The sequence below is a fragment of the Podarcis bocagei genome (assembly GCF_964188305.1).
Source record: "Podarcis bocagei genome assembly, chromosome: 17".
NCBI lineage: Eukaryota > Metazoa > Chordata > Lepidosauria > Squamata > Lacertidae > Podarcis > Podarcis bocagei.
In genome coordinates this window covers 41,055,694-41,077,989 of record NC_138143.1, presented here as the reverse complement: position 1 = coordinate 41,077,989, position 22,296 = coordinate 41,055,694, and the positions used below count along the sequence as shown (strand labels likewise).

Here is a 22,296-nt window from a genome sequence, read left to right as displayed (position 1 = left end):
TCTCCTTTCCCTTCCTCCCCCACAACAAACACTCTGTGAGGTGAGTGGGGCTGAAAGACTTCAAAGAAGTGTGACTGGCCCAAGGTCACCCAGCAGCTGCATGTGGAGGAGCGGGGAAGCGAACCCGGTTCACCAGATTACGAGTCCACCGCTCTGAACCACTACACCACACAGGATTAAGCCCTGAAGAAGCAAATTGAAAATGGGAAGTGACATGTCTGTTCAGGAGCATCAAAAAATGAATCCATACTAAGGTGTTCTGTGAAGTGTTGGCCATAGATCATTTATTCAGTGAGCAAGGTATTCTTGGGCTGAACTAGTTTCCGAAAGTTATAGGAAAGACTAAGAGTTACTCATGGTGAAGGATGGAGGAGAAACTTGAATCTGTTCTCATTTTAATGTGAGCTAATGTAATTCACAGTACCTAAAACAATACTTGAACCGAAAAACAACTATCCAAGACTTTTTTCAGCTGGACTTGCCACAACTCGGTTCCGGCACCTCTCAGCTGGGTGCCATTGTAAGAAAACGAGGAAGGCATTCCTGCGGAGTTCTGGCACCTCTTTTTCTAGAAAAACAGCCCTGCCGCTATCCTTCCACACTTCTCCAAATTTTGCAATGCAGTCCTCCAACCAAAAATGCATACAAAAATGAACAGAGGATGGAAAATAGCTTGTATTGTGCAAAATTGCATAGAAAAATGCGTATATTTGGGAAAATGCGTACTAATATGTCGACTGTATTTTTCACAAGGACTTGGTTTTTTAAAAAAAATAAAATAAAAATCACAAACTGATGTGGAAATGTGGCAAACCGAGCTTAATATTTTGGGGGGGGGGTGAGGAACTGAAAGAAACCAACATTTCTAGAATGTTCTACTGCATGGAGGATGGAAGTGAAAGCTGGACCATAAAGAAGGCTGATCGCCAAAGAATGGATGCTTTTGAATTATGGTGCTGGAGGAGACTCTTGAGAGACCCATGGACTGCAAGAAGATCAAACCTATCCATTCTGAAGGAAATCAGCTCTGAGTGCTCACTGGAAGGACAGATCCTGAAGCTGAGGCTCCAAGACTTTGGCCCCCTCATGAGAAGAGAAGACTCCCTGGAAAAGACCCTGATGTTGGGAAAGATGGAGGGCACAAGGAGAAGGGGACAACAGAGGACGAGATGGTGGGACAGTGTTCTCGAAGCTACCAGCATGAGTTTGACCCAACTGCGGGAGGCGGTGGAAGACAGAAGTGCCTGGCCTGCTCTGGTCCAGGGGGTCACGAAGAGTCGGACACGACTAAATGACTAAACAACAACAACTGCATGGGGCTATAATGGTTGGGAGTTACTCGTGCGTAATCCTGCTCCGTTTGAGCATTAGATTGCCTGGTTAAACCCTCCGGACTGCACAGCCCATCTCAGCGTGGCTGCCCTTAGTCACTCATAGAATCTGTCTGTGGGCGTTTCTTAAAGCGCTGCCAACATAAGAGTTGTTTGACGTCTAATTGTCTCTGCCTCTCACTGCGTGGGAGTCTCCTGCGCAGGGTGGGCGTGGGTAGAGGGGTGCTTGGGCTCTCCTCGCTAACTTCCAACGAAGAGTCCTGGAGCCCCTGCACCTCCCTGTCCCGTTGCTCTCCTGGATCCCTGGTGTTACACTCATTCTCTTCCCCTTCTTCCCAGCTGAGTCTCCCCCTAGCGCTGGGACCTTCTCCTGCAGAATCAGAGACCCTCTCCTTCTCCTGTGCCTCTGATGTCAGTTCCCTGACAGGGGCATACACTCAAACCACTGTTGCCTGTGTTCACAAGAGTTTGTGGGGTTCAGGGATGCTAGGCTGCTGGCTTTTTAGCATTTCAAATCATGAAAATTATATATGTCAGAAGGAAAGCAGAAGTACAAAAGAAAGAAGCATGTACACGAGGGAGGATGCTGTGTCTGATCGTACCACTTCCAAGTTATTGTCTACGTCAAACCTGAGATCCAGGAAAGGGAACTTCACAATGGGGAGTCCCATTCTGGACATTGCTAGAGAACCTCTAAGAAGAGCAAGAGACAGAGTTTTCCCTGTCCTTCTGCACACCAGTGGAAGTGCAAGAAATTACACTGCAACCATCCATGCCTTTTCCTCTAACCTCATCAAACCCAGCAGGTGCAACCCCATGTGACCAGAGGAATCAGCAAGGTTCACAAAAGCAGTAGCTGATGCTTATCAGTTCCCTTCAGGCTGACATTCCTCCATCAATTATCCACAGAATGCTGAGTATTGGATTTGGAAGTCGCTGGCATTCAGCCCCCACATTTCCTGTACACACCGTCCATGGAATTTTCCACCAGATGATTACAGAAGGTCACAAATTGGAGCTATTACACATATAACCTGGAAATTATAAAACACTTGCGAAATACCCATCACTGTGACAGGCATATGTATGTGCAGAAGGAAGGCCAGCAATGGGCTTTGGAGAGCCAGAAGGGCAAAAGAATTAGACTTTGGCTAAAGATACGTGGCTCCAAGTCCTTGCTCGGCCCAGTATACCTCAACCCAGTATACCTGAAGGAGCACTTCCACCCCCATCATTCAGCCCAGACACTGAGGTCCAGCTCCAAGGGCCTTCTGGCAGTTCCCTCACTGCAAGAAGTGAAGCTACAGGGAGCCAGGCAGAGGGCCTTCTCAGTAGTGGCACCCGCCCTGTGGAATGCCCTCTCATCAGATGCCAAGGAAATAACTATCTGACTTTTAGAAGTAATCTGAAGGCAGCCCTGTTTAGGGAAGTTTTTAGATGTTTTATCGCATTATTATTATTATTATTATTATTATTATTATTATTATTATTATTATTATTCTGTTGGGAGCTGCCCAGAGTAGCTGGGGGAAAAACCTAGCCAGATGGGTGGGGTATAAATAATAAATCATCATCATCATCATCATCATCATCATCATCATCATCATCGCTCAGTCCATGAAGCCCACAGTGTAAACGTGAGCCAGCCATGGTTTTCTCAGCCTGGACTACCTCCCAGGGTTGTTATGAGGATAAAATTTCGGCAAGCCTTAAGGTGCATTGATTTGGGCTCCTTGCAGGAAGAGCAAGGTACAAATGTGACAGATGAAGATCCCCTGCTGGAGGCAAAACTACCCAATGTCTTGGTCCTACTCCCATCGCAGTGTGAAAAGGGCTCAATGCACTCATGGATGACACAGCACTGGAGAACTAAACCTGCTTGGCACAAGCTGAGAATTACCTGAGGATAGTACGGTAATTTTTCTCAATCGTTTGTGCTTCAAAGCGAAGGATTCTAAACTAGTTGCTACACATTTGTAAGGCTGGGGCTGGGGTTAATGAGTTTTGGCAAACCCTCTGCCCGCAGAGCCATTGCTAGCATCTCCTATCTGTGTTGTTTGAGAAAAAGAATTGTGTCTAGGAGCCAGCAACAGCTTCTGCACTCTTGGAAAATGACATAGTACAGAGTTACTGGAACTCTTCTCCCTCCCTAAATGTTCTTCATTAAAGTCAAGAAGCAGAGCCAAATATTTTTAATAATGAGAACTTGGATCGGGTTCAACTTGGTTTCAAAAATACCCCCAAAACATTTAAAGTGTTTAATAGTTTTTTGGCTCTCCCCAGTCCATAACATCTCATTGCCATGTGCATTTAATTAATCTCAAACCTGCTTCGTCCCAAGCTCAGTGTCGGTGACGTCATTCGTAAAATGCTCAGCTCTTCCAGAGCCCTTATGTTATGAAGTGTATCTCTATTATTTTGGCTGCTTTTTTTTTAAGCTGGGTAGAGCCTAGTTATTGGTTTAAACCAGCTAGATGCTTCTTTTTCTGTAAAACAAACAGGATTCTACAGAAGGTCTTTTGCACCTGTCATTTTCCTGATCTCTTTCGGCCAGAGAGATGACAGCTTTCTTAGGAGAAAGACGCGATGTCCTGGTCTGGCAAAATGCCACTTACTTGCTCAGTAATGTTATTGATGAGCAAGCCTTTAAAAATCAAACAAGCAGTCGCACACAGAACATGATGTGCTGTTGTATACAAGTTAAAACCATTGCTCAGGGAACCTCAGCGTTCCTTGGAAGGTTTTTAGAGATGCCATAATGAGAATATCATCAAGGAGCTGATGTTACAATCAATTTTAGTACAGGCGGCAATATTTAGACACGTCCAACTGATGAGCAATCGCCAATGTGGAGGTCCTTTTTGACCGGGAAGAAGACAGAATGGGGGCGGAACAGGGGGCGGAACAGGGCTGAAATGGAACCCCTCTGCAAAATAGTCCTCTCCTGTAGTCATAGGGTAGGCATATTGGCATCTTAGAAACAAGGTTCTGGTTGTGTTTAGGGCTTAGAAATACTAAGTATTAAGTATTACTTGGTTCTGATTTAGTCCCCTGCTGCAACGACATTTAATCTATTATCAAATTCCCTGGTTGTCCCAAATTTACCTCTTTGTTTCAAAAAGTGTGGACAATAAAATCATTTTAAAAAATAATAATGGACAAGCTATACCCACATGTCACTTCCTCACCACCACCATCCTTCCCTTCCTGTGTGCAGCCACTGGAGATTTTTAGATACGTTCTACATAAGTCACATTCTTATTTCACACAGAGAAACTGTGAGGTCCAAGGAATTTTGGCATCGCTCTGGAAAAACCAAGAATGTACAGAATCCTCTGCAGTGCTCTGCAGGGTGGGGTTCCACAGTATGGTACAAGGTAAAGGTAAAGGACCTCTGGATGGTTAAGTCTAGTCAAAGGCGACTATGGGGTTGTGGAGCTCATCTCGCTTTCAGGCTGAGGGAGCCGGCATTTGTCCACAGACAACTTTCAGGGTCATGTGGCCAACATGACTAAACCACTTCTGGCGCAACAAAACACCGTGATGGAAACCAGAGCGCACGGAAATGCTGTTTACCTTCCCGCCACAGTGGTACCTATTTATCTACTTGCACTGGCGTGCTTTCGAACTGCTAGGTTGGCAGGAGGTTGGACAGAGCAACGGGAGCTCACTCTGTCACAGGGATTTGAACCGCTGACCTGCTGATCGGCAAGCCCAAGAGGCTCAGTGGTTTAGACCACAGCGCCACCCATGCCCCTTTTGGTTCCACAGTATATGGGCCACAACAGATGCATTCAGTCATAGGTGCCAACTCCCTGGGGCCCTGGGTACCCAGGCACCCACAAAATTCCCCATGAAGGAGCTGGACACCTGAAAATTTAGGCACCAGGACCATGCACTGGGACTAAGCCTGCATTCAGTCCAACTCTTATTCATCCTGAGGAAAAACCTATATTCTGGCATCTGTCCTTGGTAAATCACTGCCCAAATTTTCTCCCCATTTTGCCTTCAGAGGAGATATTAGGATGCCTTTCAAAATGTCTGTTAATATAGCCAATGAAGTTTTTCAGATTTTTATCCCTCCCCCTCCCCCGTAACAGATCTGAGTAAGGGGACACATTTATTGTGGGTGGAGCTAACTTTTACTCAGAGAAAACCTATTGAAATTAGTAGACCTAATTTAGTCATGGGTATAATCTGAGTAGGCCTAGCATTAATTTTCAGCCCTTTTGTAGTTACCTGTGTTTGCAGGTACCAATTTTTCGCCCCATAGGACGCACTTTTCCCCCTCCAAAAATGAAGGGGAAATGTGTGTGCGTCCTATGGGGCGAATGCAGGCTTTCGCTGAAGCCTGGAGAGTGAGAGGGGTCGGTGCACACAGATGCCTCTAGCTCTCCAGGCTTCAGGAAGCTATCCGCAAGCTTTGCGTGCCCGGCGGGATTCCCGCGGGCTCACAAGGCTTGTGGGCAGCAACCGGAGGGCACCCTGTGCTTTGGGCAGGTGTGCGCAAGGCTTGGGGCTGCAGCCGTGGCTGGGGGGGGAAAATAAATTTTTTTATTCATCCCCCCCCCTCAAAAAACGAGGTGCATCCTATGGGCCGGTGCGCCCTATAGGACGAAAAATACTGTAACTACAAAAACATGGATGGAGAGGAGCAGCACTCCCTGTGAAGGAACAGCAGTGGTGTTTTGTGGTCCTCCTAGAACTGATCCTGGAGTCTCTTCCACCAAAGGGACTTTCTAATGTGTGACACAAATAGCTTTACTGTAGCCAGTTTTAATACGTATCATTTCTTACGCTTTGCTGCTACAGTAATAGGCTTTAGGAGTTTCACAGTTGTTGCTTTTAAAGTGGCGGTTGTGTTTCTTACTGTTTCAAGAAACTGTTTGCTGAATCTTACAATTACTTTGTCTGCCACTCTGAGCGCTTCTGGAAGATGAGAAAAATATAGACAATAAAAAATAAATAAAGGCTTGCGCAGGAGAATTTCTTAGTGAAACGGACGTGCCGAAATCTGTCGTCTGGGCTGTGCTTCTCACATTGTTTCACGACCTAATCCTGCTAATGTCCTCCTAAGCGCCTCTAGAAAGAAAGAAGCCAACTACAAAACATTTATAATGACTGAGATCTTTGTGGGCTGGGACTTTCAGTTATGTAAAAAGCACAGAGGAAGGAAGGAAGGAAGGAAGGAAGGAAGGAAGGAAGGAAGGAAGGAAGGAAGGAAGGAAGGAAGGAAGATTTTGTTAATCTCATTTATTTATTTATTTGGCAGCAGCTTGCTTGTTTTTGTTTATTGAAATCAGTTTTGACTTTCTGACCTAATTCTCCTAAAGGAAAGTGACATAAATGGAAAACAACAATTATTTACAAGCTACTTGTAGGGAATACTTTGGACAACCTCTCCCCATACGCTGACCTGGACCCTGTGATCATCATCCCAGGCCTTAAGTGTGCCTCCTCTGCAGGAGGTCTGGAGAATGACAACATGAGATCGGGCCTTTTCTGCTGTGGTCCCCTGTGATCCTTGGGTGAAGGGAGGTATATAAATGTAATTAATAATCATAATTTATATATGTCAAAGAGCCTGTAAAATGCTGACGAGTCCACAGATCAGCCCTGAACCTCTCTTGTTCAGCAACTCAGAAAGCACTGAGTCCATGTTTTGCACGGTGGTCATAAAAGTCCAGCTGAATCGTAAGGAAGTTAGTTACAAAGAACATAATCTTCCACACATGAGCAGGAGTCCAGGGGGCAAACATTGTGTTGAGCCTGATTCTAGTTGTTTAGCAATGGGCCACAGGTCTTCAGTCGGTTCCATATAAGATTCAGATGGTTGTTTCCAGGACTAGCAACGTGGGCTAGCACAGTAAAGGTAAAGGGACCCCTGACCATTAGGTCCAGTCGTGGCCGACTCTGGGGTTGCGGCGCTCATCTCGCTTTATTGGCCGAGGAAGCCGGTGTACAGCTTCCGGGTCAGAGCATCGCACGGAAACGCTGTTTACCTTCCCGACGGAGCGGTACCTATTTATCTACTTGCACTTTGATGTGCTTTCGAACTGATAGGTTGGCAGGAGCTGGGACCGAGCAATGGGAGCTCACCCCATCACAGGGATTCGAACAGCCGACCTTCTGATCGGCAAGTCCTAGGCTCTGTGGTTTAACCCACAGCACCACCCATGTCCCTTGGGCTAGCATAGGCAGCATTATTAATTTGCTCTTAGCTGTTGGTTCTACTGGGTTCAATGTTTTACATAGCTGGAAAAATGCGAAGCCACCCATCTCTTCCAGGGTGTCAAATCCTTATGCCTTTAAAACTTCCCCTTTTGCTTGAGCTTAGCTATCCTTGAGGGTCTCTTCGGAAAGCTGCACACAAAATGAAGACCATAAAAGCTGTAGGTGTAAAGTCATTTATGACTTTGGCAAATGGGTCCTGAACTAGGGACAAATTTTAGTTGATGCCATCCTGAATGAGCAGCCAAGGCAACAGTTGGTAGTAAGTCTGCAGGGAGCTCACCGGTCACATGGTCTTGGCTTGCTTCCTGGTTTTTCAGCTGCCAAATTGCATTTAAAGAAGCTAAAAATACATGAAATATTTTCCTTCCCTTATATTACTTGACTGTGTCAGCAGTTGCTGCGGCCGATATGAACATGTCATTTGATAGCCACTGGGGCAGAAGGTTATCAGTGCAGCTATGGATTCAAGGCCTGGTGGTCCATCTAATCACTGCAGCAGAAAATGCCACACTTGGCCTGATAATCCAGGGATGCTCACAAGCAAATGTGCAGCTAAAACATGCCCCAGGCTCCGAGTCAAAGCCTTTAGGCACAGGGCTACCTTTCACAGTCTTGTAGTAGCTACATGGGATGAGGCAGACATGTGATCTGATCTCCCAACATTTTATTTTAAAAACAGCTCTGGGGCATTCTGAATTTGATCGGAGCAAATATATTGAGGAGGGGGTGTCAACTTTTTACTCCCAAGGCATTATAAAGTTCTATATTGACACCACCACTAGAAAAGGGGGGGAAAGGGGGGAGACTGCTATTAGCCTGGCCACACATGTAAGTTGTAGAAAGTACTATTTACCTACAATGTTTTGACCAAGGGTATCAATCAAACAGGATAGAACAGATATTCCAGTCCTAGGCAGTTGAAATATACTCGGAGTTGAGTTTGAATTTCACGCTCTTTATTCAACTCGTAGTAGCAATGAATGAAACTTTCCCCAAAAGGTCTGCTATATATACATTATTTACCCAATGGGCCCCGTGTGATTGGCTAATTACGGGCTGCTCCTGCAGGCCAATCAGGTTGTGGATTCACTTCCTCCAGAAGCCTGATTGGCTGCTCATGCAAGCCAATCAGGTTGTTGATTCACTTCATCCAGCAGTCTGATTGGGTGGCTCCTGTGGACCAATCAGACTGCTGCATTCTGGATCCTATTGTTCTCGGATTCAGCTCAGTACATAAGAGGGGCAAATCACTAAAAGCCATGGTCCCTGAGGTCTTTGCATGTAGCATTAATGGAACACAATAAGCAACAGAGATGGTATGTTTTTGGGTTTGGTGTTAAATTCTTGAAAGTGCTTTGGAGTGGGTGAGAGAGAATTTTCAGCAGCACCCAGGAAATACCTCTGAAATTTGGATAGGTGCAGTGCTTTTTTCTGGGGAGGGGGGGTGCAGGGGGACGCCTACCCCTAAACATTTTGTGAATCTTTGCACTTTTGTCCATTTACTGTATTTATTTTCCCCGATTTGAACGATAAAATGGAGGTTTTCTTGGGTCAAAATGAGAGTACCCCTAAACATTTTTTTTTGGGGGGGAGCAATGGATAGGTCACAAATCTGACAAAACGGAATGATACAGAAGCTTCCTCGTCATACATTTAAATAAACTGTGGACTGAGGAAGCAGTAGTTAAATTATATCAGAACAGTGGGGGCCATGGGACTTAATGTACCTCAGAAACACTTGCTGACTCCTCCCAATTTTATCCAAATTGTGAATCACCCTCAGCCCCCAATAGCCTTCGAACACGGGAGCTAAGAAGAGGTCACAAAATGTAATGGTCCCCTTTGCCCACCCAAACCTCACAGTTCAATCACTATGGATGAAGCGGGGGGCTAGCTATTCTACTTATTCATTTCATAAAATTTATACACCGCTTTATTTTTATTTTTTTAAAAAATAATAATTCAAAGCAGTTTACAAAAAGATAAAACAAGAAAATCAATAACAATTTACAAGGGTACTTTAAAACACACAAAAGTTTAAAAAAAATACTTAAAGAGATTAAAATTACCTCAACTTTTTAAGCACCTGGGGAGGCTTGCCTAAACAATAATGTTTTTAGCATGTGCCAAAAATGCGTACGGTGAAGGTGCCTGCTTGTTATCAATAGGCAGGGAGTTCCAACTGGTTTAATAGCCATTTCTTCTCTCCCAGTAAATTCTTCCAATGAAATTTAGCACAAGAGAGCGGGTTGTTGGTTTTTTAAAAGCATGGTTTCCATTAGGTTTACTGCCACTGTTCGACTTTGGTTGCTGATGTTTTATCTTTCATTTTGTTTGTTTTTTTCTAATGGTTTTTGTGCAATTGTGAGGGCATAATCTTTTATCTAAACAAACTCTGAGAGGTCTAGTTCCATACAAGGAGCCATGGCTCTTCTAGAGAATTCTTAACACCTACATCAAACTGCCATTTCTGGGATTTCTTCAAGGGAAACCATGATAATTAGGCTGGTAGGGAACTGACAGAAGTTGATGGCATAAATATGCCTTATATTTATTGACAAGGGAAGGCAGCAAAGCAGTACAGCTCCTCCCTGCTTTCCTGGTCACCGCCCAGGAGGCAATCCTTGGCTCTGGGGCAGAAACTCCTGGTGAGCCCTCAAAAGACCACCCTTGGGCATAGTTGCCTGGGAGAATGCAAACCACAGTGGGGATATTGTGACAAGCACACTGGAAATGTTGCCACTTTTCCCAGGAAAAAATAACAGCGGAGGTTTATTTCAGCCCTGGCCTTTGCTAAAGGCAGGGATCGTCTATCAGGGCTCCATGTTCCTTGGCAGGGACAAGGAGATGGAAAAAGCAGCAGGGAAGCCGTGCGGGAACAGTAAACTTACAAATGAGGAGCTTTGTCTCAACTGGCAGATGAACAAGGGATGAAATAAGGAAGGCAGAAGAGAGCAAGAAGTCAGCCACATACGTACAAGGAAACCCAATGCTGAACTGAAAATGCATTGACGTTCCCACCACCACCATTACGTTGACCAGACACCTTTCATTGTAAGCTCATTTAAGTAGACATCCTCTTTCTCTATCGGGAAGAAACCGTATATTGATTCAAACCATGGGCTCCTGCAGCCTAGCATTGTCTGTTCCAGGGATAGGGAACCTATGGCCCTCCAGATATTGTCAAGCTACAACTCCCATGTATGGGGTGCTAGGGGAAGGGTAGTATCTGATGGGGGACATGTCATGCTCATTCTGGCGTAGCTTGCCCACCTTCGGTCCCTACTTGCACTCAGCTCTTACCTGTGGCTCCTAAAAGCTGTCGGCATTTGACAGGGGCCACACCCCAGGAAACGGCTTTGACTGGCCGGATAAACCAGGTGAGGGTAGCCAATGGGGCTCAACCCCTCAGCGAGTTAGGGACTTCCCCTGCATGCAAAGACGGGCTCTGACGGATTGAGCAGACCAAACCAATAGTGGGCCCAATGGTCAAGAAGGCAGTTTCTGCACGTGTTGTAGAGGGAAATGGGGGGCAGATGGGGCTCGTCAACCTGGGAAGGTAGCCCATCGAGAAAAAGGACCCTGAACCTCTGCTACCTAGAATCATAGAATCATAGAATCATAGAGTTGGGCAAGTCTGGGTGGTTTGGTAGTTCTTTTGGATTTCTGATCCAGTGAACATTGCAGATGGTGGAAAAGCTTGAAGCGTGTGTGTTGTGGGGGGGAAGTCCAACTCTGGGATTTTAGGCATCATCTCCCAGGGATCAATTCTGGACCATAGACTCATAGAGTTGGAATAGACCACAAGGGCCATCGAGTCCAACCCCCTGCCAAGCAGGAAACACCATCAGAGCACTCCTGACATATGGTTGTCAAGCCTCTGTTTAAAGACCTCCAAAGAAGGAGACGCCACCACACTCCTTGGCTTTCGAACAGCTCTTACTGTCAGGAAGTTCTTCCTAATGTTTAGGTGGAATCTTCTTTCTTGTAGTTTGGATCCATTGCTCCGTGTCCGCTTCTCTGGAGCAGCAGAAAACAACCTTTCTCCCTCCTCTATGTGACATCCTTTTATATATTTGAACATGGCTATCATATCACCCCTTAACCTCCTCTTCTCCAGGCTAAACATGCCCAGCTCCCTTAGCCGTTCCTCATAAGGCATCGTTTCCAGGCCTTTGACCATTTTGGTTGCCCTCCTCTGGACACGTTCCAGTTTGTCAGTGTCCTTCTTGAACCTTGTGGGATATCTTCAGTAGAGGAAAAGGCTAAGGAGTAAACCCTACACAAATCCAGAGTGGAGTCCCCAGGACGGCTGGAAGGCACCTTGTACACCTCCTTCCAGAAACTCCTGCAGCCAAGCTGGTGACAAACGCACTGCTCTGCTTTCCTTTGGACCACATCAGTGAGGCCGAGAGGAAGGTCTTGTCACCTGGGCAGCCCCTACACGCTGCCCAGGCTTGCGCCCTGAGGAGGCCACTTCAAGTTCTCTTCACCCTTTGAGGAGCACTCCATTGTCTCTCAAGACAGATGGATGACAACAACAAAGTGTTGTTGGCGTCCAACAACATCTGGAGGGATCCAGATTCCCCCAGCCCTGTCCTACTCCAACTGACTGCAGTTCTCCCAAGTTTTCAGGCAAAGAGGCCTTTCCTAGGCCTTTCGTCTGAAATCTTGCTTACTTAAGTGGGAGGTTCAGCTTGGGATCTTCCAAACTCAAAGCACATGTGCCTCTCTCTCTCATACAGGAGGGGTGTTAGCCCAAATATGAACTACCCATACAGAGGGCTTTGCAGTGGCTATAAAGTGCCCCTGTTACGAAATCTCCCCTGTTTCTGAAACTAGTAGCTGAACTTTTTCTGGTTTATATCTCTGCACGGCTGTCAGGAGTCCCAGGACTATCAGGGATTCAGCTGGATACCATATGCCCATTAGAGCGGCTCTGCAGTTGCTTCATTGCCACCATTCTGGTGCCCATTATAAAATGGCTCACCTTGCTGTTTTTGCATGGTGGTGAAATCTTCAAAGGTGAGCGTGCGCACGGGAGGCCTCCAGAATGCATATGTTTCCATAATGGCCTCCAGGCCAGTTCTGTGAAAGGAAAACAGAGGGAGAGAGACAAGAGAGAGAGAGAGAGAGAGAGAGAGAGAGAGAGAGAGAGAGAGAGAGAGAGAGAGAGATGTCAGTGAGCAGGTATAGCCACTTTAATAAATGAGATTATTTCAGCTTTATTGTTCTCTCTGTCAACAGAAACTTTCTGAATTGCTATGTTGTGCACACCTGTGCTTTCTTATTTTATTTTTAATATCACCCATGTTTTTAACGATACGGGTTTTCTCCTTCATATTTTCCTGTTGGCTTCTAAATCATCCACTCCTTTGTGAGAAGCGGCTTTAGTGATTAATTTGGCACTGCCTCTTTGATCAGAAAAACTGATCTTTCCAAGCTGTGCCTCAGACTCTGAACTGGGAAAACCTCTGGAAGGGACATGAATAAATAAAAATTAAACAGCCCATGCAGAAAGTGAGGCAGAAGGTGATGAGCCGGAGGCCACATTCAAGGCCTGTAGCAGAGCTGGAGTCCAAACTCAGAGTTGGCTTAACAGCCTTCATTATTTTCCGCAAAGCTAAAGGAGGACTGGGAAAAGAAACAGCAAGAGAGGTGAGGAGGAATCAGGGGAGACCAGTTAACCTTCCTCCATTACTTGCTCATCCCTCTTTTGTTTTATTTCCTATCGCTGGCCTGCTTTCTTATGGCTCATTAAATTTGAGAATTTGCTCATGTTCCATTTCTGCAGCCCTTGGGTCCCTAGAGACTCTTAAGGGAGCTTGTGTTGCTGCAGCTAAAAAGGTTTCCTGAACATGCATGCCATTGCTCAGTTGACTTTCCAAAGTCACCCCGGAAGTGTGGATGTTTAAAATATATAGCGCCTGGCAAAACTCTGTATTGTAATAGCAAGTTTGAGAGATGAGAAGTTGCTGTACAGTGTTTATTAGCTGCTAAGCTGCTGAATGTAAGAACAGAAGATGTTTCCACCTTGCAGTCTCACAACAGCACAGGCTATAGCACCACAAAAACCCCCAAACCTTTCTGGTTAACGTGAAATCCACAGGAGTCGCACAAGGCTCAAGTTGACACAACAATGTGAACTTGCATTGTTAACGCTAACACAGTCCAGAAAGAAACTTTAAACAGAGCTGCTTCACGCATTTGAAAACCAGAAATAATGTTTATTAGCAGTGTGGGGAAAATATGGCTTAAGAACCTCCTTTGGATAAGGGGCCTCTTCGCTTCGGATCACTTAAAACAAGCTCCACTTTGCTTCAGATCCAGGGCAGGGGCTTACTTCAGATTTCCAAACCTTAACTACAGCAAGGGAATAAGCATACAGATATAATGTAGTCCAAGAAAACATTTGGACAAGAGCACAAGGTCGGGGAATGTTGGACTGAAACGTCTCCTCTGTTGGAGACAGTAATGTTTCTGGAAATTCCAGAAAGGGATTTTCAGTTGTGCTCAGAACCTATTTGTGAGCATCTAGTTGGCCACTGTGAGAACAGGATGCTGGACTAAATGGGCCTGATCCAGCAATGCTCCTCTTTTTGACAACTCACTTCAGACCCTACCACCAAGGGTACTTTAAAGTTAACCTCAGGTATCCATGTTTTCATGGACCTCAGTTACTCTCAAGCAGTAGTAGACCTTGTGGTGGGATGGAGCAGGGCAAGGGCACATTTGGGGCTGAGTGGATATCTCCTGAGAAATCTCTATGTGGGACAAGAAGCTACAGTTAGAACTGGATATGGAACAACTGATTGGTTCAAAATTGGGAAAGGAGTACGACGAGGCTGTATATTGTCTCCCTGCTTATTTAACTTATATGCAGAATTCATCATGCGAAAGGCTGGGCTGGATGAATCCCAAGCCGGAATTAAGATTGCCGGAAGAAATATCAACAACCTCAGATATGCAGATGACACAACCTTGATGGCAGAAAGTGAGGAGGAATTAAAGAACCTTTTATTGGGGGTGAAAGAGGAGAGCACAAAATATGGCCTGAAGCTCAACATCAAAAAAACGAAGATCATGGCCACTGGTCCCATCACATCCTGGCAAATAGAAGGGGAAGAAATGGAGGCAGTGAGAGATTTTACTTTCTTGGGTTTCATGATCACTGCAGATGGTGACTGCAGTCATGAAACTAAAAGTCGCCTGTTTCTTGGGAGAAAAGCAATGACAAACCTAGACAGCATCTTAAAAAGTAGAGACATCACCTTGCCCACAAAGGTCCGTATAGTTAAAGCTATGGTTTTCCCAGTAGTGATGTATGGAAGTGAAAGCCGGACCATAAAGAAGGCTGGTCGCCGAAGAATTGATGCTTTTGAATTCTGGTGCTGGGGGAGACTCTTGAGAGTCCCATGGACTGCAAGAAGATCAAACCTCTCCATTCTTAAGGAAATCAGCCCTGAGTGCTCACTGGAAGGACAGATCCTGAAGCTGAGGCTCCAATACTTTGGCCACCTCATGAGAAGAGAAGACTCCTTGGGAAAGACCCTGATGTTGGGAAAGATGGAAGGCACAAGGAGAAGGGGACGACAGAGGATGAGATGGTGGGATAGTGTTCTCGAAGCTACCAGCATGAGTTTGACCAAACTGTGGGAGGCAGTGGAAGACAGGAGTGTCTGGCATGCTCTGGTCCAGGGGGTCACGAAGAGTCGGACACAACTAAGCGACCAAACAACATCCATGTTTTCATGGACTTCTGTCACTCTCAAGCAGTAGTGAACCTTGTGGTGGGATGGAGCAGGGCAAGGGCACGTTTGGGTCTGAGTAGATGCACCAGCAGAACCAACTGGGTACTTCCACTCAGGCCAGACCTCACTGCTGCCCCACCTTGGCAAGCTCCAGTGTCACCGGTTTCAGGAAGATGGCTCCATGGCTCTACCCTGCCAAGTGGGCTGCTACTGCATGGAGAACAAGTTTCACAAGATGATATCAGACTTTGATGAAATGGTTGCAGATTTGAATTCCTAACCAAGACTGAAGCTCTTATGCATGACCTGGTCCAAGTGGACTGCCTGCCTGTCAGCTCAGGTTTCCTATTCTCTGCCCTCCCCCCAGTCCTATTGCGGACTAATGTTGTCTGTTCAATCACAAACTCTCATTTTTCTTTCTGTCATTAATGATGGACTGGAAGGAGAAAGAGGGAAACTGTATAGGCCCTATTTCATTTTTTAAAAACCTAGCCTCTTCAATTGGTCTTCAGAATTTACTGTCTCTTGTTTGAATTTCTGTGGGGTTTTTAGGGTTGTTTTTTTAGTGCCATTACATTTTATTAATAGGTAATATATTAAATGACCCCATTGTTCCCCCAAAATGGGAAAAGATGTTCCACGTATCTCTTTGTTTCAGTAACTCTTTCCATATGGGCATCCTCCCCCCACCGCATCTGTGCTTTTGCTGTCTTCTGAGTGTTCTTGCAAGAAGCCCATTCCTTGGCATCTGGAATATCTTGCTACATTTTCCACCCCACCTAGCTGATCTGAAAAGCTTTCCCCACCCGCAGTGTACACCGCCAATCTCAGTTGTCAGAAAGCAACTGCATATCTAAACATTTCGCTTCTAATTTGAGAACGCCAAACCTTCTCTGGTGGAAAGTAGCGTCTCTCCAAGGCAAAGGGGCTAGGAGAGCAATCTGTCAAAGATTTGTTGCAAAAGATGGGGAGGATTTGTTTTGTTTTGGCATATGTCCTAGAGTGTTTTCCAAATAAATTTGGGGTTTTATATGAAATTAAGAGTACACTTTGGTAAAACACACATACACTTTGTCCCTTTCAGCTTAACACTTACAATACCATTTGAATAATCACAATATCCAGCATTCAGCTTAAGCTGTGGGTTGGTTCTCACAGAGGCAAGTCAAGGATAAAGGTAAAGGTAAAGGTAAAGGGACCCCTGACCATTAGGTCCAGTCGTGACCGACTCTGGGGTTGCAGCGCTCATCTTGCTTTATTGGCTGAGGGAGCCAGCGTACAGCTTCTGGGTCATGTGGCCAGCATGACTAAGCCGCTTCTGGCGAACCAGAGCAGCACACGGAAATGCCGCTTACCTTCCCGCTGGAGCGGTACCTATTTATCTACTTGGACTTTGACTTTGAACTGCTAGGTTGGCAGGAGCAGGGACCGAGCAACGGGAGCTCACCCCATCGTGGGGATTCGAACCGCCAACCTTCTGATCGGTAAGCCCTAGGCTCTGTGGTTTAACCCACAGTGCCACCCGCGTCCTAAGTCAACGATAGAGAGCTGCTTTATTTTTAAGCACTTATACAGAGAAGTTACCTGGTGTAATATTTTTCTGCTTTTATTTGCAAAGTATCCCTAATGGGGGAATGGCAGCAGAGGCAACAGTGAGGTGGAGCAAATTAGGGGAGCTGAGCAGGAGTGGGGTTAGAAGATGAACATCGTTAGGGAAGGGGCTAGAAAAGAGCACCCTAACAACTGTATTTTAAAACCAGATCGATGAATGACAACTCTCTGTGAGGATCCAGAGCCTTATTTCTTCTGGTCTTTACATTCATCTCTCTAGAGAAATTAAACAAAATCCATCGTAGCAAATGAGGGGTGTAAAACTCCCCAAAACAAAAACAAACTCCATTTCTGTTTCTCAAGACGCAGGCAAAAAAAGGGGGTATTATTGTTATTGTTATCATCAGTGCTTTTTTTTCTATTAAAAATGTTTAGGGGTACTCTCATTTCCCTACTCATATTGAAATACCACCCCTCAATGAGGCCGAACTTAGATTCACAAAATGTTTAGGGGTATGCGTACCTCCAGGAAAAAACCACTGATGGTGATGGTGATGGTGATGATTAGGGTATGAAATATTCAAGGCACATTGAATGCATTTTGTAGAATTATTTCCTTACTTAGCTTGTGCCATGTTGATTACTCAACAACTGTAGCCTGTAGTTCACACTGGCTACCTAGTGCCTCATTATTTTGTAACTACTCATTTAACGAGAACCTTCGTTCAAATTTCTCCCCTAGCATATTAAATCCAGCCAAGCTGTGGCATTATCTATACTAGAGATATCTGGTAGAGATAATACCACGGCTTGGCTGGATTTAATACGCTAGAAGAGAAATCTGAACCTCTGGTTCTCTCTTGTTCTCTCTCCCTCCATCTCTCCCTTCCTCCAGGTCAAGCACCCCAGCGAACCACTACACCACACTAGGTTAAGTTTGTTTTGTGGAGTAGTACATTTCGGTTGGTGTTCCCAAGCCACCAATTAATTCAGCCAGGTTTTATAGGGTTGTGCAGGGTTCTACCCAGAAAAAAGGGGGAGGGTTGAGGGTTGGTAGAATTTATGAGCAAATAAAAACCATGGCTTTAATCCAGTGCGCAGTTAAGCATGCTTAAGCCCGTTGACACCAATGGGAACCGGCATGCCTAACTCAGTGTTGGAGCCTGCCCCATAGCTTTCTAAATGGACAGCAAACTATGCTTTTAATGGCAACGTTACACCGTGTGAATGCTGCAGTAGCTAATAAAAAGAAACAAAACCTGGAGACTGCGGGGGAGAGAAGGCCTCGATTATCCCAGGATAAAGTGTGGGGGAGAGACACAGTTTCTAAAAGGAAAGGCTTGATGAAAGAGGATACCAATATTGTAATCCTTTTTGATTGTTTGCTACTCGTTTTTCAGCCCTGGAGGAGTTTTGAACAAAGGAAAGTTTGTAATGGAAGGCAAAAGTCATGGGTGCCCCCCCAGAGTGGGGAAGGATAGCTGTTGATCCCCCTCAGATGAGACGCAGCCCCCAGATTCCGAGCTTGCTTGCTTCAAATAATAATAATAAAATAATAATAATAATAATAATAATAATAATAATAATAATAGTTTTTGCCCTTGTAATTATGGATATTTATTGCCACTTTTCCTTTATGGTGATCAAGGAGGCACCCATAGCTCTCCACAACCCCATTTTACCCTCACAACAACAACCCCTGGGAGGTAACTTAGCTGATCAAACACTAGAGATTTTAATAGCCAGCATTTTGGTTGTTGAAAATTTGCTTTAGTGTTTCATCAGTTGAAACTTTAGTAATAATAATAAAAAAATATTATTTATACCCACCCATCTGGGTGGCTTCCAGCAGAATATTACAAACACGATAAAACGTCAAACATTAAAAACTTCTCTAGACAGGGCTGCCTTCATATGTCTTCTAGAAGTCAGATACTATACAGTGGTGCCTTGCAAGACAAAAAGAATCCGTTCTGTGATTCTCTTCGTCTAGCGGTTTTTTCGTCTTGCGAAGCAAGCCCATTGAAGGATTAGCGGATTAGTGCTATTAGCGGCTTTTAGCAGCTTATATGCTGATCGGATCAGCTGATAAGCGGCTTAGCGGCTTAGAAAAAGGGGGGAGGGGAAAAAAACCAGAGGAACTCGCAAGACATTGTCGTCTTGCAAAGCAAGCCCATAGGAAATTTGTTTTGCGAAGCACCTCCAAAACGGAAAACTCTTTCGTCTAGCGAGTTTTCCGTCTTGCGAGGCATTCATCTTGCGGGGCACCACTGTAGTTGTTTATTTCCTTGACATCTGATGGGAGGGCATTCCACAGGGCGGGTGGCTATGTTTTTAAAAAACAACAACTTTTTTTAATAAAACTGAGATGGCTCAGTCAGTAGAGCATGATGCTCTTAATCTCAAGGCCATGGGTTCAAGCTGCAAACTGGTCAAAAGATTCCTGCATTGCAGGCAACTGGACCAGATGATCCTCACAGTCCCTTCCAGCTCTATGATTCCATGATTACATCTCCCTATTATTACAGGACGAGAGCCCAGAAGTCACATATTCAGTCGGCAGATTTTGCGCTGCCATGATAGATATTCAATGAAGAATGCTATGCTGCAATTCAATCCTATTTGCCCATATTGTTAGATCCACCCTTCTGAAGCCCACCCCATATAGCTGTGTTAATCAATCTTTAAATTTCTTATAAATTTTTACTCACCCATTATCTATGCTTAATTAAGTATTCTGTGTATATGTTTAAATCTACGTTTGGTTCTTGCTCCCATTTATTTAACAATTATTCGCTTAGATTCATACTGTTATGCTATTTATTTAGATGTTTTGCTTATGCTGGTCTGTGACCGTAATAAAGTACTTGAACTTGAACCAGTAATTTGGGCACTTGTGTTTTCAATGCCTTCTGTGTAATTGGCACCACTGTTTATACACCAATACACAACTCTTTCTGCTGTCCACACAACAATATTTATGATCACTTTTTTGATGTTTACTGGCTTTCTGTTTATGTATCTTTCATGTTACTTGTAAACTGCCTTGTGAGGATTCGTATCCAGAAAGGACGGATATATATAATTACAATGAGGGAGAGTGTGTGTGTACATGCAAGGACACACATACATACTAGGGTTGCCATATTTTGAAGAGCAAAAAGGAGGACACATTTGCCGGCTTCTGCTTTTGACTATGGATCACTATGACGACTGTCATTTTATGCACCCTAATACACACACTGTATGGCGATGGTGAGAAACATATAATAGTAGTTTAAAAAAAAAAAACTGGGTGAATTGAGAATAATCACAGAGCCCCCTGCTGGTACTGTACAAAGCTAACTATGACGCTGAAAATTGTGGCGAAAGAAAGAAGACAAGGATAATTCAAAGTACAGTGGTGCCTCGCAAGACGAAATTAATTCGTTCCGCAAGTCTCTTCGTCTTGCGAGTTTTTCGTCTTGCGATGCACGGTTTCCCATAGGAATGCATTGAAAATCAATTAATGCGTTCCTAGGGAAACCGCCTTCAGACCATGTCCCCGGACCTCTTCTGAAGGCTGGGGGGGGACAAGGGCTTTTCTTCCCACCCCCAGCATTTTAAAAAACCCCGGGACAGCGGAGGACTTCTCCGCTGTCCGGGCGATCTTAAAATGCTGGCGGGCGGCATTTTAAAATCGCCCCGGGACAGCGGAGGACTTCTCCGCTGTCCGGGATGATTTAAAAGCCCCTGGGAAGGCAGGCAGGGGGGACAAAGACTTTTGCCCCCCGCCAGCCTTCAGAAGAGGTCCTGGACCTCTTCTGAAGGAGGGCGGGGGGCGAAAGTCTTTGCTCCCCCCCCCGCCTGCCTTCAAAAGCCCTCCGGGACAGGCAGGCAGGGGGGAGCAAAGACTTTCGCCCCCCCGCCCGCCTTCAGAAGGTGTTCCCTCCCCACCGCCCGGCTTCGGAACGATGCTCCGAAGCCGGGCGGCGGGGGCAGGCGTTTCCTCCCCGCCGCCCGGCTTCGGAACGATGCTCCGAAGCCGGGCGGCGGGGGCAGGCGTTCCCTCCCTGCCGCCCGGCTTCGGAACGATGCTCCGAAGCCGGGCGGCGGGGGCAGGCGTTCCCGCCCCGCCGCCCAGCTTCGGAGCATCGTTTCGAAGCCCGCGGCGGCGGGAGGAGGCGTTCCCGCCCCGCCGCCCGGCTTCGGAGGAGGTCCGAGGACAGTGGGGAAGACGCGCTGCGCTTCCCCGCTGTCCCGGATATTTCCCTATGGGCTGTCGTCTTGCGAAGCAAGCCCATAGGGAAATTCGTCTTGCGAAGCGCCTCCAAAACGGAAAACCCTTTCGTCTAGCGGGTTTTCCGTCTTGCGAGGCGTTCGTCTTGCGAGGTACCACTGTACACAGTGGGGTTATATACGCTTGAAATGTATATCAATTTTATAGCAATTAAGCTGTCATGGCTCTCCCACTGCCTCCCAAAATCCTGGGAACTGTAGTATGTCCTCCATTTGAGAGCCTTGCCATGCTCTTGGCTGATTTGATTGACATCCTACGCTTTTTTTAAAATGGGGTGGTGGAGGAAGGGGAGTAATGAGTTGTTGTTTTTAGTTTAATTATATATTTTGTGGTTTTATATTTTGATTTTGTTCTGTGAACGGCCCTGAGACCTCTGGGTATAGGGTGGTATTTAAATTCAATAAATCATCATAATAATAATAATAATTCTCCCCCACTATAGTCCCCTGATTCTCCAGGTGAGGGAATGGCTGTTGAACAAAATTAATGTCTATGTAATGCAATAGAAAACCTCTTCAGGACAGCTTTATTCTGCCTTTCCCTTTAGCCCCTCCACCCAATTTCTCCGCAGAAGGCCTCCGAGAATTACAGCATCTCGTTGGCTGAACCCTGCAACAAAATCTTGGCAGGATCTTCGTTAACGCTCACAACTATTTGTGTGGCTTTCCTGCAATAAGCCCCCCAGGGCAGCTTTCTTAAATGTGTAATACCTTAAAGATTTCAGTTCCGTTTGACGTCAGCAGAAAGCTGCGCTGAGCTCTCCGCAGCCACAGCCGTGTAGCAATTTCCTGCCCTATACCTAATGTTAATGAGCCACAAGTTTCTGTGATTCCCAGAGTTTTTTTTGGGGGGGAGGAGTCCAACCGCACCAGGCCAAAACCTTGTGGATGTCTCATTCAGATGCTGGACTTTGGCCCCCCAGCCACATGTTCATGGACCACTCATCACTCACAAGCACCTTCAGACCTGCTGGATGCAGTTAATTTATTTACACAAACTTCCCTGGCCTTTCCCAATTTTCCCCAAACAAGGCTCTTGAATCTATCAGTCCTCCTGAGACCCATGCTTCATCAGGGAAGGGACAAATCCCTCCAGCCCATCCTAGAAATTATTTTCAGAAATGACTAATTTCCCAGATGCACGGGAAGTT

At 45.6% G+C, this 22,296-nt stretch overlaps 1 protein-coding gene across 1 annotated transcript in view; it reads right to left on the bottom strand.

The window, feature by feature from the left end:
* TBX15 (T-box transcription factor 15) overlaps positions 1–22,296 on the bottom strand; it is a 109,116-nt gene that overhangs the window by 5,374 nt on the left and 81,446 nt on the right. Inside the window, exon 7 of the mRNA XM_081176538.1 lies at positions 12,556–12,653. Within this exon, the coding sequence (XP_081032664.1) occupies positions 12,556–12,653 (98 nt within the window). The remainder of the gene's footprint in view (positions 1–12,555; positions 12,654–22,296) is intronic.